Source organism: Zophobas morio, unplaced genomic scaffold (genome assembly GCF_036711695.1).
Source record: "Zophobas morio isolate AGI-343-1 ecotype UQ-CSIRO unplaced genomic scaffold, CSIRO_AGI_Zmor_V1 ptg000021l, whole genome shotgun sequence".
In the NCBI taxonomy this organism is placed as follows: Eukaryota; Metazoa; Arthropoda; class Insecta; order Coleoptera; family Tenebrionidae; genus Zophobas; species Zophobas morio.
The window spans coordinates 9,477,444-9,494,150 of record NW_026972126.1 but is presented as its reverse complement, the minus strand read 5'-3'; the positions used below and the strand labels follow the sequence as shown (position 1 = coordinate 9,494,150).

The 16,707-nt window shown below is 38.3% G+C and overlaps 2 protein-coding genes across 2 annotated transcripts; both read right to left on the bottom strand.

Annotated features, from left to right (window-relative positions):
* Positions 1-687: 687 nt before the first annotated feature.
* LOC135132560 (sporozoite surface protein 2-like) lies at positions 688-4,590 on the bottom strand. The gene is made up of 9 exons (XM_064060686.1): positions 4,265-4,590; positions 3,888-4,172; positions 3,630-3,827; positions 3,370-3,576; positions 3,107-3,319; positions 2,822-3,058; positions 2,548-2,766; positions 2,278-2,496; positions 688-1,015 (listed from the first exon to the last, which is right to left on the bottom strand). Exons 1-9 carry the CDS (start codon positions 4,335-4,337, stop codon positions 810-812), a joined length of 1,857 nt encoding a protein of 618 aa, XP_063916756.1. The 5' UTR covers positions 4,338-4,590; the 3' UTR covers positions 688-809.
* Positions 4,591-12,791: 8,201 nt separating this feature from the next.
* LOC135131673 (uncharacterized) lies at positions 12,792-13,433 on the bottom strand. The gene is made up of 2 exons (XM_064059520.1): positions 13,082-13,433; positions 12,792-12,889 (listed from the first exon to the last, which is right to left on the bottom strand). The coding sequence occupies exons 1-2, from the start codon at positions 13,431-13,433 to the stop codon at positions 12,792-12,794; spliced, it is 450 nt and encodes a 149-aa protein (XP_063915590.1).
* Between the last annotated feature and the right edge of the window lie 3,274 nt (positions 13,434-16,707).

Sequence of the window (16,707 nt, the reverse complement as noted above, 5' to 3'; positions counted from 1 at the left end):
TATCTCTCACATATGATTGCAACTGAACATAACACCAAACTGACCAAAAATTTGTTTCGCATAAAGAGAATTTTTTTAAATGTAGGTAGGTACCTAATAGTTTGAAATCGATTTGAATGATCAAGAGAAAAATTTAGATGTCACGAGAAACAAACTTCGACTGTGTCCTCTCTCAACAAGTGTATTAATAATCCCTCAGTAAGGTGTCACAGTACAATAATTAATCTATCCAAACCGGAATATCTTGATTTATTTAAATTGTAGATATCCAGACAATAATGTTTTTCAGAGATCAGACTACCAAAAAGTGAACTGGTTTCAAAATCATGTATTAGATAATCTGCATTGGTCAGCCAGGTTTCCAGATTTTATTCCATTGGACTTATTTTTATTGGGGTATATCAAAAATATAGTCTACCTAAATTCTGTTCTACCTAAATTCTGTTGGCCAGAATACATGTCGCTGCGGCTTCTGGCCCCTTTAGATGTTATAAGGGGTCCATCAAAATATTAGACCATGTATTTCAGCAAACTTCCTGTTTGTCTATCCACTTTTCTTTTGATTTATCTCATTCTTTGGATTCTAGAAAACTTTTTTTTTATATGATTTTTCACTTTAATAATAATTATTATTATTAAATTAAATCAATTTTGTTACTTGACAAAATATTTATTAAAAAAAAAATACATAGATAAATACGTTTTATTATAAAATAAGTTGGCACATCGCTGGTGTCACGAAGAAAATTTCGACTTTGTCGCACATTTTCGACGATTTTGCTGTTTTGGAATATATTTAGTACAGGGTGTTATGAAAGTTTTTGTTCATTTGTTTCTTTAACTGGAGCAGAAGTGTATAATTTTCCTTCGGGGTGAATGTTTCTTACTGTGGTTGCAGCTGCATTTGTCGTTGAAGTCTCGCTTGACATCAATTCACTGACTGAAGATTCTGTAGGTTGTTCAGTACCGTTGATGATTTCAGGTTTGGATTGTCCGCTCTCAGTCAGGTTTCCATCTAAAAGGATAATATTATATTTAAAGAGTTATTGCTGCTACTATTTTTTTTTTAACAACATCTGTATTAATCGCACTGATTATCCTAAAGTATCAGATGGTTTACTTTTAATTTATAATTATCTATACGTTTTTTTTTTCTTTACCTTGGCACTAATTAATTAGTCATCACCTATTTTATTTCGCTAGAAATCCATTTAATTAAATTAAACGTAACAATAAATTTGAGAAACTAATTGACAGACAAACAAAATACTTTTTCAAAAATTAAACAAAGAATTTTAAAATTGTCATAAAAAATGAAAAACCATCAAACAAAATGTATTCAAAGATTTGTCAATATTATCTCAAAATAGTCAGACGAAATTCACCCCCTTCGAAACATGATCATGTTACTAGTATCACTAAAGTATATTAAATAAACGTTTCTTGAAAAGTACTTCCTACATAGATAATGATCACAAATGAATGCCGCCGGCGTAAGTCGCCGCCGCCGCCGCCAGAAATTCTCTTGAAATGCCACCACCGATTTAGATACTCGTTCGTCATGCTCCTGACTGCTAATTAATTAGAATTTTTTAGAGTAAACGTTTTCAAATGTTCGAGAATAGAACAGAATAACTGTATAATGCAAATTAGTACGTTCACTACGTTCCGAATGACACTAATTAAAATTTAATCACTCAAACAATCTAGTTTTTTGCATCGTAAAACAGTCTTTTAGTTGAAAATGTGATAATTAAAAAGAAAAAAAAGCAGTTATAATTTGCAATGTCACCGATCAGTGTGAATATTACGCCGTGGCCCCCGAACACTGACAAATTTTTAGGCCACCTACGGCCGCCGCCGTCAAAGTCTGAATCAGTGCTTAGGTACTTCTAGGCATATTCTAGTTTTACATTGTTCATACCAAAATCATTTGTATAAACGAACCCTGAGATTTTGGTTGTTTCAATTTTTCAATTTTAATAACTAACCAGTCTTCTTCATTTTCAGCTCTATATATCTGTATAAATTGTATATAATACAGTGCGTCTTAAATATATTTTACTTTCAAATACTATAGGACAGAAAAATTAGAGGGAATGGGAAAAACTGGGAAGAGAAACAATAAGACAAAGAACAAATGAGAAAAAGGAGAAAATATAGAGAGTTGGGGAGAGAGAAAGAGAGAGAGAAAGAAGAGAAGTAGTTTATTTATATCAATATAGTAGCTTATTTTTAATTACCTATTCTATGGATTCTTTGTTTAATTTTAGCTACCTGATTTGCTTTCCATTTCTTCCACAATAACAGTCTCTTCTGGCTTTGTACCCTTATCCTTTGCATTCTTTTTGTCAACAAAATCTTTCAAACGGGTTAGCAAGTCAGGAAGTTGTGTCGATTGGGCAATATTTTGGTCACCCTCTGAACTACCTGGCCGAAGTTGCCCCAGTGGAACAACTTGTGCTAATGTATTGCCAGGTGTTGAAGGTTTAGATTCTAAAGAAACAAAAATCAGCCTTTTGAAATAAATAAGAACCATCGACGAACCTAAAGAAATGGGAGTCTGTGTAGGAACTGCTGAAGGAACTTGTATTGTAGTACTAGATTCAGGAGATTCTTTCACTCTTTCCTGTACATTAAGAGCTGGTGCCATTTGACTAAAATTTTGATATCCTTCTGGATTGTTAGGCCAAGGTTCTCCAGGAGGTACAATTTGACTCAGTGTACTACCTGGTCTTGCGTGGAAAGGCGGATTAGGTTGATATTCTAAAATTTGTATGTTTTTTATTAATAATAATTTTGTGCTAATTTAAATATATACCTAAACTAATTGGTGGCTTTTGAGGAAGTTGACTGGAACTGGTGCTCTGGGTACTCGATTGTTCTGCACTAGAAGAATTTGTTTCTTGTCCTCTGTTTACCACATTCGGAGAATTTCCAGTTTGACTGAAATTCTGATAACCTTGAGGATTACCAGGCCAGGGTTTACCGGGTGGAATAATTTGATTTATATTATTTCCCGGATTTGGATGGAAGGAAGGTCTATTTGGTTGATATTCTGGAATAAATACATTATATTTTTTTGCAAATTTTAGTAAATACCCACCTAAACTGATCGTTTGTTCCTGTGGCTTTGCCGTTGCAACCGTACTAGGCACAGTCGTATCTTTTATTTTGTTGACTAAATCTGGGGAATTCCCGGTTTGGCTAAAGTTTTGGTATCCTTCAGCACTACTAGGCCAAGGCTGCCCAGGGGGTACAATTTGATTAATATTATTTCCTGGGTTTGGATGAAAGGAGGGTCGATTTGGTTGATATTCTAAAACAATTCAATTTGTTTTACTTCGGTGTGTTCTAGTGAATGCTCACCTAGGCTTATTGTCTCTTGTGGACTCTTCGTGGTTGTGCTAGTGGAACTAGTTTCCTGTATTCTGTTGACTAAATTCGGCGAATTTCCTACTTGACTGAAATTTTGATATCCCTCAGGACTACTAGGCCAAGGCTGTCCTGGAGGCACGATTTGATTTATGTGATTTCCCGGATTTGGATGATAGAAGGGTCTGGTCGGTTTATATCCTATTAAAAGCAGTGTTTTTTACTAAGAATGGGTTAGCAGAAATGAAACAAACCTAAATTAATTGGGGTCTGTGTTTGACTTGTTGGGGTACTCGTTTGTAAAGAATCTTCTTTAATTCTGTCAACTATGGTAGGTGCGAGGGTTGTTAGGTAACCATCAGGTCCAGCCGGCCATGGTTTACTTGCTGGCACTATTGGTTGTAAATTATTACCAGGTTTGGGATGGTGAGGTGGTCTTGTTGGTTGATATTCTAGACAAAGGTATAATTTGGTCAGTAACAGTGAACACAAACATTTAGCTGAACGCTAACCTAAAGTAATTTTCCTGGTGGTAGTATAGGTTTGCGTCGGTGGTTTAGTAACTTCTTCTTCCGCATCTTCTGTCTCTGGCCACAAAAAGCCACTACTGGAACCACTTAAAGAAGTTTGTTTGTTTTCCGACTGCGTTTCTTTTGTTCTGTCTGCTATGGTAGGCACCTGATTGAAATTCTGATAGCCATTTGCATTGTCAGGCCAAGGCTGACCCGAAGGCACGATTTGACTTGGGTGAGTACCTGATGGTCTTGGATGATAAAATGGTCGCATCGGCTTATATTCTGTTTGCAAAAGTCACATTAAGTTATCTTTTTGACGTTTTTCTTGTACCAACAAAAAACTAATGTAGTGTATAAACATGATAATTCCTTACCTAATGATATCTGCGGTCGTGACTCAACCACCGTCAGTACAACTAGAAGCCCGATAACGTACATTTTGAACATCCACCCAGCAAGAAGTCAACGATGACACTGTTGAGGTCTGTACGGAAAATCCAAACGATTAACGGGAATAGGATGGTACGAACCTGTTTGCTTGTGTGCCCACGGTCTATATAAGACAAGAAGAACTACTGACCATTGACCGTTACTTGAGTAATCTCATTGTAATTATGCCAAATATATTTAATAAACATTTTTTTGTTTTGTTTTGGTTTATTTGTTTTTATTTCTGATCGTGTGTTGTTTTGTTGCGAACTGAGTGCGTAGCCTTCTAGCATAAAATGAAAACACAATCATGTTAATTAATTGTTATCAGAAGCAGCTTTATTAATGGTTTGAAAATATGAATTTAGCACGCAGTAAGAAACAGTTAGATTTTTACGTATGAGCAACCAGCAATACAGGTAAGAATGAAATGATTACTAAATAATTTTCTTGCTGCAGAGAGTACTTATTTATTTAAAGAAAATTGTATACTTGGTGTTACGGTCTTGTAACCATCAATAAAGAGTTAACGTTTTCAACCGCAAATTATGCGGGACGTCACAACGTGATTAATGTTTCCTTTGTTTAAGGATTGTGTACAAGACTTTAGATTTGATTGTATCTACAGGTTTTGTATTCTACTCTAAATATATTGAAATATTTGTATGGCCTAGATTATTATTGTGATATGATGTCCTGCTAACCTCCAGTGAGGTTGTGCTAATTTTAGAATTTTAGGAAAGGGATCATTAAGCTCGTGCGTAATTAGATACCACATTTTTTCTTTAGTCTACTTCCATTTGTTTATTGACACAATTAGTAACTATTTTGTCATTACAAAGAAGTTATCTTGACTTTAAAGTAGTGAACATTGCTGGTAGTATAACAACACGTAGTATATCATGCTCAGTCAAATCCTGATATAGAATCAATGAAAGATCATACAGACGTATTGGGAAAATACTATTTGAAAACTGACAAAACTTACCTTTGTGTTAAGCGTTTTATTTTGGAAAGAAATACAAGGGGTAAAATGTAAATAAGTACTCCTATATTTATTCAGGTTCATATAAAACTCACTAATACGGAAATAAAATTCCGGATTGGATTTACCTTGTAAAACAGAATCAGTCATTAATCCATGCGCCAATCAAGGATCACAATTGTCTTAACTTTTGGCAGAAGGCGTGCTCAACCCATAAAACTAAACGGATATGGTTTTAAAGTTTGTTCATGGCTGAGCACAACCAACACCGTCTGCACTTCAAGGTATATTGTGTTAGCAATTCCTGATTCTGTTACTTATTTGCAAAATTATTTCTTAAAACTGTATTTGTGTTAAAGTTCTGTTAAAAAGATTTAATTCAAGAAGTTTGGTGAATATTCAGGAATAATTCCATCGGGAAGGCACACTATCGTTGTGAACTGGATATAGGATAGAGCTAAGAAATGATTCAAAAGGGAAATTTCCATAAAATTCTAGACGAAATGACACCTCGGAAGAATCCAATTTGAAAACAAACGGAAATACAATAATTATTTTAACTTGATTGGGAAATTCTAGTTACAGAATAGGGTAGACTGAAAATGAAAATGACGTTTTAGAAAATTCTGTTGGAAAGGAATTTTGGACGACGTAATGGTGCAGAACAGCAGTGAAAGTGATGTTTAAGAAAAAGTTTAATCCAAAGTGTGGAAATGTAATAAAGGTGGTCTTTAAATCAAGAATTCATGCTGAAGAATCTATTTCTGGAACATTATATCTATGTTCTGTTTATGAAGATCTTGACGATACTAAAAACAATTCTATCAAATTGCGGATTACAAGGGTTGTATTATTAATCATTTATATGTAACAAAAAAGGCTAAATGAAGAATATGTCACAGGGAAAACGATAGAATTTTATTATTATTATTTTTTTTAGAATCATTAATCACCCAGGTAAAGGTTAATAAGAATTTTTTTTACTGTAGAAAGTACATAAATATGTTAAATCTGCTAGGACAAACTTTGAGGAACTTACTAAAATCTTAAGGACTTACCGAACAATAAAAACATGTTAAATAAGAGTAGCAGCACCAGACCGGTTGATTACAAGGGTGAGTAATACAGTTGGCAAGATCCTCCGGTTATGATAGTACTAACTTGAAACTGACCACAAACGGTGACATGGAAAGAAGTTCATGCAGAGAAAAAATTGCTGATCTACAGAAAAGGAGGAATAAGTTATTAGAACACATAACTAAGTTAGCGCCTTATAGTTTTGCAGAATTGAAAAATGGAAATCAAGATAAATAAATCAAAGACATTCATAGTCAGTGTGTATTAAATTAAGTGGATCGAAATGAAGCTGAAGCTTGAGAAGTAAAAGGTGTAAGAAAAGCGAGAAGAAAAAAAAACTGTCTAAGGTTATTTAGACCGAATTTCCCTTATTATGATACTCCTATTATATTATTATAATAATTATTATAAGATTTAATTATGCGAATTTTATTTTTTATGACTACCCCTATAAGTTAAAATAAAGTTATGTATGTAATCTTAAAGTAAAGGTAAAGAAGCATGCTATGTATACACTTCAAGTGAGTGTTTCCTTTACAAAATTTTCTGATGACGTAATCACCAATTTGGAGGAATACACTATAATACAAATAACAACAGTATTGTATTTCTAAAATTTTCGGGAAAATGGAGTGAGTCGTTCCTGATTTAATTAATAAAATACATTGTCTCATTGATTAATTTTTTGGGTCACCCTGTATAAGCAATTCTAAAAAAACATTAAAGCAGTGATAAATCACAAGTAGTCATCATATTTTGCACACTTTATATATTATTTATTATACAAAATTTTGAGATGGCATCATCAATTTTTGGGGAAGATAAACCGATACATTTTGAATGTCGATGTACCATGCCTACGATAAAACGCTTGCAAGATTTTAGAGCATTCAGTTTTGCTGGTTCAAAATTAAATTACAAAATGTTATAAAATTTTGATTTTTGTCTAGGGTAAAAACTAACACGGACTCATAACCTACACTTCTAGGAGTATGTTTTTTTTTTATAAAATTTAAACACATTTACTATATACAATTTTGAGGTGACGTCATCACATTGTTGGTGGAGATGATTATTTATTTAAAATGTAAAACTGGCCAGAGGATAATGACTTGTTATGCCTAAGGAACAGTGCCGATACTATTTAATATAAACTAGATCTATTATAATAATTATAATGCTAAACTGGTAATTCTAAACAATAAACTGAGTCTTCTGGAAGGCGCCGAAGGCAATTTAGAAATTAGCTACTGAAGTACTTTGTACAATATGAGGAGTTGAATTCCATGTGTTAAAAATTGGGTTTAGTAAGAAGAACTGCTTAATTCTGGTTCGAAAGTCCTCTTTCTGTAGTTTGAACAGATGACCGCGAGTTCGAAGATCAACAGAGGTGGAGAAGAGTAAACGGATGGGTGACCCTACATTGCTAAAAGCTTTAAAAGTTATAATTGCATCGCCTCGGATTTTTGGGTATTTTATTGTAGGTAACATCAGGATAATAAGGCGTTGTATAAATGCTATCGCCTGCTTATATCTTACTAGAACAAGGTGCCAAACAGCGTTACCGTACTCGAGCATGGGTCTCATGTAGGACTTATCCAATTTTGCTATCGTTGCAGTGGATGCGTTAGGGAATGCCTTTTTTATTAGAAACCCTAATCATACCAACTTGCGAGTCAACATCCTTTAAGTCAAAGTCAAAGTCAAAAATACATTTATTTAAGCTGGTTGGTAACAGTTTTTCCTTAAGATATTACATGGCATGGAGTGTGGGGCGCTACTGAGGCTTAGGGCCTTTTCAGCGCTGGACATGGCTATGATACAATAGGATTTATAACTAACTGGTTGTTCTTAAGATAATTGGTTTACATGTTTCGCTTAAGTAACTATAATAAATTCTAAACTTAAGATTAGGATTAAACTAGGGTTGGTGGTTTTCTGCGTCGTGTCGTGTCTTGTCTTGTCCGTTGTCCTCGGCGGTGGCTTGGTCCTGGTTGTCGTCGTCGTCCTTCTTCGTCCTGGTTGTTGTCGTTGTGGTTCCTGGTCTTGGTTGCGTCGTCGTCCGTCCTGGTCCTGGCTTGGTCTTGTCGCTCGGGGGACGGCTGAAAGAGAGATGTCCGGAGGTGGGGGTGTCGGGGGGGGGGGGTCGTCTCGTCGGGGTACTGTCCGTCGTTGTCGTCGTCGTCGTCGGAGGTGGGGATTAGGATCTTCTCAGTGAGATGGGGGTGTCCCCCATGATGTTTAGGAAGGTCTGGGGGGGGGGGTCTCCAGGAGAGTTGTTGGGGGGAATTTGATTTTATGTTTAGGGACTCGCGGAAGACGGTTAAGCAGGCGGTTGTTAGCCGCGAGGTATTTGTGTGATGTGTGTAATGTGTTTAAGGCGATTGTGTTATTGTTCGCGTTAATGGTTCTAATTACGTATTTTCTCTGTAGTGTTTTAAGTCGGTCTAGGATGGGGGTCGATTTTGTGCGTTGGTGGACATGCATGGAGGAGAACTTGTAATTTAGTCTGTAAATACGGTGGAGGATTTTTCTTTCGCATGCAGCTATTTTTTCGAGGGATTTTTTTGCAAGTGTCGCGTAGATGGGTGCTCTGTAGTAGATAATTGGGCGTATGTAGGTGTTGTAGGTGAATTTTAGGGTTTCGGGGTTACAGCCGCGGATGCGGCCACGGATGTGGTAGAGGAGGTTGCAGCGGTTTCGGACCTTTTTAAGGCTGGTTTCTAGGTCGGGATTGAGGGAGCAGTTATGGGAGAAGGTTATACCCAAATATCGGACTGTGTTTTGTTTGGGGATTTGTTCGGCATGCAATGTTAGTCGCGATTCTCGGAATTTACGTTGTTTTTTGAACGCGTGTGGGTAGGACATGCAGATAGATTGGGGTTTGAGGGGGTTTGGTTTGACTCTCCAGTCGTTGGTCCACGTCTCGGCTCGTCTGAGTGCTTCCTGGGTTAGGAGAATAGCTCTGTCGAGGTTTCTGTGGGAGGCCCAGATCGCGGTGTCTTCAGCGAATATCCTCGTCTTAGTCCTGGGCGTGTCTGCAAATGGAAAATCGCTGCAGTATACGGAGTATAGGATGGGGGAGAGAACGGAGCCCTGGGGGACTTCGGCTCTAATGTTGACGGGTTGTGAGAGAGTGTTGTGGATTTTGACTCTGCAGGAACGGTTATGTAGAAACGAGTCTAGGAGCATAATAAATTTTGGGTTGATTTGGCGTTTAATTAATTTGTAGATGAGTCCGTCGTGCCAAACCTTGTCGAAGGCCCGCTCGATGTCTAGAAAGACGGCGATTGTGCACTCCTTGAGGTTGGCAAAACGGGACGCGTCAGTATGGAGTTCTAGGATGGGATTCATTGTGGAGCGTTGAGAGCGGAAGCCAAACTGCTGTTGGGGAATGATGTTGTTGGTTTCTAGGAAAATTTTTAGGCGATTTGTTAGCATCTTTCCGAAAATTTTGCCCATGATGTTTAGGAATCATTATGGTAGAGGCTTGTTTCCAAGAAGTCGGGAAGTACGAAGCGTTGATACAGTTATTGAAAATGGTGGTTAGGGCTTAGAGGGCTGTTTGTGGGAGGTTTTTGAGAAAAATGGCTTCAATTTGGTCGAGGCCTGGGGCTTTGGAGTTTTTAAGGTTTTTGGTATAGGATTCGACTTCTTGGAGGGAGATTATGTCTGTCAGGTCGTGGTCGTCTTGGTTAACATGCATGTTTAGGAGGGCTATGGTGTGGAAGGGTTGCTCACGGAATTCCTGCACTTCTCTTGAGACTAGGTGGTAGAGGTCTTAATTGAAATTTGGGTCGCGGGGTATTTCATGGATTTCTTGAAGTGTTTGAGCGAAGGTGTTGCTCTGGTCTTCGGGAGAGGAGACAAATATACCGTTTTGTATTAGGTGGTTTGATGTTTGTGTTTTTTGTCCGGGAATTAATTTGAATTTGTTCCAGAATTGCTTTCCGTTTCGGTAGTCAAGGGAGGTGCCCGACCACTTTTCTTCCCGCTACTGATTTATATCGCGTCTGATTTGGGCGTTTAGGCGGTTGAAATGTGTTTTTAGAAGTGAATCGCGGGTTCGAACGAAATCTCTGTAGATTTTCCGTTTCTGTTTGATTAATGTTAGAATGCGCGGTGGAAGTGGTCGTTTGTTTTTCGGTATGCGTTTCACGGGTATTGCATGTTCTTTAGCGGTGGTGATTGTGTCGGTGAGTTGCAAAATTTGAATGTCGATCGCGTCGGTGTCGCGGGTTTCGTAAATTGGAGGCAAATTTTCGGTAATGTGTTCTTTGTATTTTGCCCAGTCGGCGTGTTTATTGTCGTAGACTAGTACGAATTTGTCGGGTTGGGGTGGAGCGGGTAATAAAAGTTCGGCGGTTAGTGGTAGGTGCTCTGAGGTGACCGTGGTGCCGATCGAACAGGGGGTGTTGAATTTCGGAATCAGAGGTTCGGTAATGATAATGTGGTCTGGTATAGAAGCACGGTTGTGGGTGATGAGAGTGGGTTGTCTATTTTCATTGCGAAAGAGTGGGTAGTTGGTCAGATGGTTGACTAATTTTCTGCCGTTGCGATTTGTAACGGTATCACCAAAATCTGTGTGTCGAGAATTGAAGTCGCTGATTAGAATGGCGTTCAGAGTTGTGATGCATATTGTAGGAGAAGTGAGGAGATTGTTTCACTTGGTGGATTCTAGTAACAGATTATGGTTATTCAGATGTTGCTTATTAAGACGTTGGCAGCGATGGCTTCAAGATTTGCTAGGTTGTGTGGGAGGTCATGTTGGACGGATGGGAATTTTCTGGAGATAAGGAGGGCCGTTCCGCGTGTGTTCGGGATGATAGAATGGCGTTGGTCTTTTATAAAGTGTATGGATGTTGTCAGTTTGGATAAGGTTTTTGACGGCATTTACTTTGAAGGTTAGGCAGTTGACATTGATGATTGAAATGTTAATGTGGGTGGGTTGGAGTCGTGCGTGGGGTTCGGAGGCTGTGAGAGGGGGATGGGGGCTGCACGTTGGGTGGGTGGCCCAACGTGCAGCGGGGGCTGTGGAACATGCATGTTAGGTTGTGTGGTCATTTGAGGTCAAAGGTTATGAAGAGGCGGTGTCCTGAATGGTTGAATTGGGGGGTTATTTTGAAGATGGCTTGGGATGCGTCTTTGATGGCGGACTGGGTTTTGGACTTTTCGTGGGGGAAGAGGTCAAAGAGGAGTTTTGTGGTGTAGGCTATGAGGGCTTTTGCGTGGATGGTGGACACGTTGATTTCGACTGGTTCGGGAACGTCGTCGAGGGGGTCGACAGGATCGGCGAATTCGGCTGGTGGGTTTATGATGTAGGTCGGGATTGTTGGGGTCTCAGGGGTTACAGTGAGTTTTTCAAACTCCGGGCACTTCCGGGACCATGCTGGGTGGTTGCCGTGGCAGAAAGGACATTGCGGGTCGGTTTTGGGGCACTTATTGGGTGCATGTGTGTCGGGACAGGTGGGGCAAATGGGTTTTTTGTTGCACTCGGAGGCGGTATGCCCAAGTATAAAGCACTTTGGGCACTGGACAGGTGTGGTGGTGGGTGTGAAGGCTCGCATGGGTGGTGGCGGCCGAAGATGTTGAGGCCTGAGTTTAAGAGGGTGTTGATGGTTTGGGGGTCGCTGGAAATGACGCGGACTAGCGGGGTAGGTTTGTTGGTTTTCTTGGAGACGATCCCCCAGATTTTGTGGATTTTCAGGTCTACAGAGGTGGCGTGGTTAACGATGTCCATCTCTTCGATGTTGATGTCAACATCGCGGACTACTATGGAGAAGAAGGGAGATTTTTTGGGGTTTTGTTGGGATCTGTTTCTGGAGTTTATGGGGCCGATGGTGACGCTAGCGTCGGAGCATTACCTTTAAAGCTGGGAATGGAAATTGGGCGGCAATTCGCTGCGTGTGATTAGGAGGGCGGATTTGTTAAAGTTTGCTTTCAGAACTTCGATGTCGCGGACTAAGAGGTGGGTGGTTAGGAGGGTGTAGAGATGTTTTTGGGGGGCGAATTTTGTGGGAATGTTTTGGATTGAGTACTTGAAGTACTCCTGGGGTTCGGATTCTTCGGAGATGTGGGAGACTACGGTGGAGTTGGAGTTCGAGCGTTTCCTTGTTGGGGAGAGGTTGGAGTCGTCGGAGGTGTGAGACTCACGAAGGGTGCGGCGGTCGGGGCTTTTGGTGGTTTGTTTTGGTTTGGGGTTGCCATGCTTAAAATTTAAGTTGGACTCACCGGGTTTTCTAGCTGATCGATTCGACGTCGAAGGCTGGGAGCTGAAGCTCTGGGTTCGCTGTGAGCGGCGCAGATTGGAAGACATCCTTCCTGTTCGATGCGTAGATCGAGAATGTCCTTTAATAAATGAGATTCAAGGTAATATTTAAATTTAGGATTATTGCTTCCAAGGTCTGTGTTCAGAGGAAGAAACCATTCAGCGCCCATTTTGATATAGGTTTAATATCAACATTTATAAGATCGCAGTTAACATAGGTATTATATACTTTCAGACCATCTGCAAATAATGTGAATGGACCCTTAAGAACTCGACCAAGATCGTCTGTATAAATAATAAAAAGGAGAGGCCCCAAAACAGGACCTTGTGAACTCCGCTTAACATTTCTCGTTGAGAACTAAAGGAAATGCCAATTTTTACCCTAAAAATCCTGTAGAATAAAAAAAAACCTTAGTAAACAACACTTTATACCTATATTTAAATTTATGCACCAGACGGCTTGGGAAAAATCAAAGTAGACAACATCGACGGGATTGCCGTTGCCTAACTCTCTGCTCCAATCATTAAGGCTACAAATGAGGTTACTAGATACGGATCTGCCGGAAATAAACCCATGCTGTTCAAAAGGAATAACTTTATTGTCCAGTAGGAACTGCATCATACGAACGATGATAATGGATTCCATCACCTTACCAACTGTAGATGTTAAATTGATTGGACGATTGTTTCCTGCGTCAAGTTTAATACCTTTTTTGAAAATAGGTTTAACTGTAGCTACTCTCCAGTCATCAGGTGCCTGCCCAGTATTTAGAGATTGTCGCATAAGCAGACTCAATGACCTTGCTAAGGCAGAAGTACACTCCGTCAAAATGGCAGCAGATATTTCGTCAGGTCCGCATTCATGACGGAAAACGAAGGAAACTGGAAGGAAATCAGCAATTACATAGTCCACATAGTCAAGGCAAAAGAAAGAAAAGAGCTAGAGGTTAACGCGGTTCCAGGGGGGCTGGAGAAAAACTCGACGTCGCTGGTCGAGGAAGGGGCACTACCAGGGACGATCGAACCTAAGTCGCTGGTGCCCATGAGGGTTTCCCCTTTCACAGGAAAAAAAAGGTCCGGGAGATCTGTTTTTTTTTAGCTTCTGGAGCCTCACACGGATCTCATCTTCAATAAAATCAACATTAGATAAAGATACGCCACATTGAGGAGTTGCAATATCTGGGGGACTATCTAATGGTTATACTATGTACTCATTTGCAAACGAGTCAGGGAAAACGTTTGCAATGTTTTCATTTTCTGTAATTAGAGTGCCAGCAGAATTTCGAAGTTGAGGTTTTCTTACGGTTCCACCGAGAGTATGTCGAATACCTATACTTATTTATAGAAGCATTTCGGGTTTTTACTGTCAGCAAGACGAGCTTCATAAGCCACCTTGGAATCTTTAACCTTCGATGCTAATAAATCAGAAAAAGCCTTATGAAAAATCCATCTCGTTTCCCGTTCGTTTGTATGTTTTCCATAAGATTTTCTTGCGTCTGACCATATGCAATATCTGATGGTTTATCCATGGCTTTTTGGCCGATCGGGTGAATGTTCTAGACATAGAGGTTTAAGCCACGTTTCACTGACTAAAATAAATAAAGGTTTATTGACTAAAACAAAAGCAGAGAACTCATTAAACTTTTAATATAACGAGGCAATGGGGGGTATAAATAAAACTGAGTAGATGCCCATACTCGAAGTACGAAGTACCTAGTTGAGTATTAGCGAGTATTTGCTCTTAGATAACTGAGCATGTATTCTATGTACTTTCAGTACATGTTCAGGTATATAAGAGCTGATACTCAAGTAGGTACTTCGTAATTCGAGTATGAGCATCTACTCAGTTTTATTCATACCACCCAATGTTCATCGAGGTTCGTGAGCAGAGAAATACATATAGCTAAAGTTTAAATTTCTGTGAGTTGCAAGGAAGGGAACAGTTGGTAGGCAATTTTCCGAAAATCATGGTGCAAGTAACAAATGATAATAATTAAAGAGTAATGTGTAGAGAGCGGATTTCTAGGTTTAATGCTTTTTGTGAAAAATGTAAGCACTTCAAAACTTTTTTATATCTGTAACTATGATACAATTTGGAATCATTTGACACATTTTTTTTATGCTTATTTGCTTTTTTTTCAATTTTATGCATATTAAAACTTATATGCTTATTTAATGCTTTTTTCGACGAATATGAGTTTTAATGCATATTTTGTTCAAATGCCGGCCTTGTCGGGATGACAAATACTTGTTAGTTAGTCGTATCGTATCGTATGCATTTTACCTGGACTTGACCATTGAAGTACACTTACTCAAGACCCTTTCTGCGAATAGGTTCCGGTCGTTTGGGTAATAAAATTTTATTATAGGATTGGAAAAATACTCCATAGATTTTATGACTTTAAATCCTTACTTCCGTTGATAATGAATTAAAGCTTTTAACCAGATGTTCTTTTTCGGCATTTTGCGGCAAGACCGTTGAAGATTTTCTGCAAAAAAGGATTATTGTACCCAACTACCTACCTTAAAATGTTTCTAATGGAAACTTTTAAGTAAATGAACCGTTTATTTCACAACCATCAGTCTATCGCATCTGTCGTAGTACAGTGTTATACGTGGTTCTCCCTTGTTACATGTTGAGTTCTTTTTGGTAATATTACTAATATTTTAAAAGAATGCCGAAAGTAAAATCGACGCCGGATGAGTGGATAAGGGATTTTCCAGAATTAAAATTAGAAAACAACAAAATATTCTGCAGAGCTTGTGTGAAAACCGTAAGCCCACTAATTTTTTTTATCTATTTTCCTTTGTTAATCCTGTATATGTACGTTGTTTTAGATTCAAAGTGATAAAAAATATAACGTGACGCAACATGTCAGAACGACTCTTCATGTAGAAAGGAAGAAAATGTTTGAAGTTTCTAAAATTAAACAGCATACCATACATGAATCTGTTGCATCTACTTCCATGAGCAGATTCAGTTTAATTTCGATTTATATAAAATGATGATCCAGTCCAATATACCTTTAAAAAAATTGGAGAAAGGCCCTCTTCAAGAATTCCTTGAAAAACACTGCAATCGACATATTCCGGTTGAAAGTACTCTCAGAAAAAATTATGTAGGCCCAGTGTTTCAGCAAGTTTACAACGAAATTAAACATCTCATTGGAGATAGTTATCTATGGTTCGCTGTCGATGAAACAACCGATAGTTGTGGAAGATATGTGGCAAATTTAATTGTTGAAATCTTAAATGAAACTTTCCCTAGTCGAGGGTATGTAGTAAGTTTGAAAATGTTACATAAAACAAAAGGCAATACGATTACCAGATTTGTAAATGACAGTCTTACGTCACTATTTTTGCCAAATGCCGTACCGGCGAATAAAATTTTATTGATGATCTCGGATGCAGCTCGTTATATGTTGAAAGCAGGGAATAATCTAAAAATATTGTACCCCAATTTAATTCACTCTACTTGCATTGCCCACGGTTCAGGCGCGGATACAGGATTTCGTTCAGGGGGGGGCAATTTTTGTGTGATTTTACCTATCCACCAGAAATTCGTTCTAAACAAAAAAATTTATAAAATTTTAGCTAGTATACTCGTTTTCACATAACATGGGTGATATTTGGTTCTTTTCATTACACGTATAGTGTACAGTAGAACCTCGATAATCCTAATTCCTAATTGGGAAAAAGGTGTGTTCGGATTAACGATTTGTTCGGATCAGCGATTTTCCCAAAAATCTGAAAGGGAATTGAATAACAACTTCATACACAACTGAAAACAAACTTCAAGAAATAAACCTAAGTTTTATTAAACAAAAATTAAAGAATTCTTAAGCAACAATGGGTAATAGATACATTCTAAAAAAATATTACTCGGTGACCATAAACACGCTATCTTTTTGGAATAAACACCCCCGGATTTATACCCTGAAAATTTTCAGAATTTTTAGATGAATTTTTCAAAAATGAAATTTTCCATTATGTATTCGTATTACCTCCATTATGCAAATTTCGACCCATTCTCGACGATTTTCGAAATTTAACTAATT

Coding starts and splice junctions, on each gene's coding strand:
- LOC135132560 (XM_064060686.1), bottom strand. CDS start 4,337: ATGTTCAAAATGTACGTTATCGGGCTTCTAGTTGTACTGACGGTGGTT. Junction 3,828..3,887: donor CACCAGGAAAATTACTTTAG/GTTAGCGTTCAG, acceptor ACCTTTGTCTAG/AATATCAACCAACAAGACCA. Junction 3,059..3,106: donor GGAACAAACGATCAGTTTAG/GTGGGTATTTAC, acceptor TATTTATTCCAG/AATATCAACCAAATAGACCT.
- LOC135131673 (XM_064059520.1), bottom strand. CDS start 13,433: ATGCGACAATCTCTAAATACTGGGCAGGCACCTGATGACTGGAGAGTA. Junction 12,890..13,081: donor GTGCATAAATTTAAATATAG/GTATAAAGTGTT, acceptor CATTATTTGCAG/ATGGTCTGAAAGTATATAAT.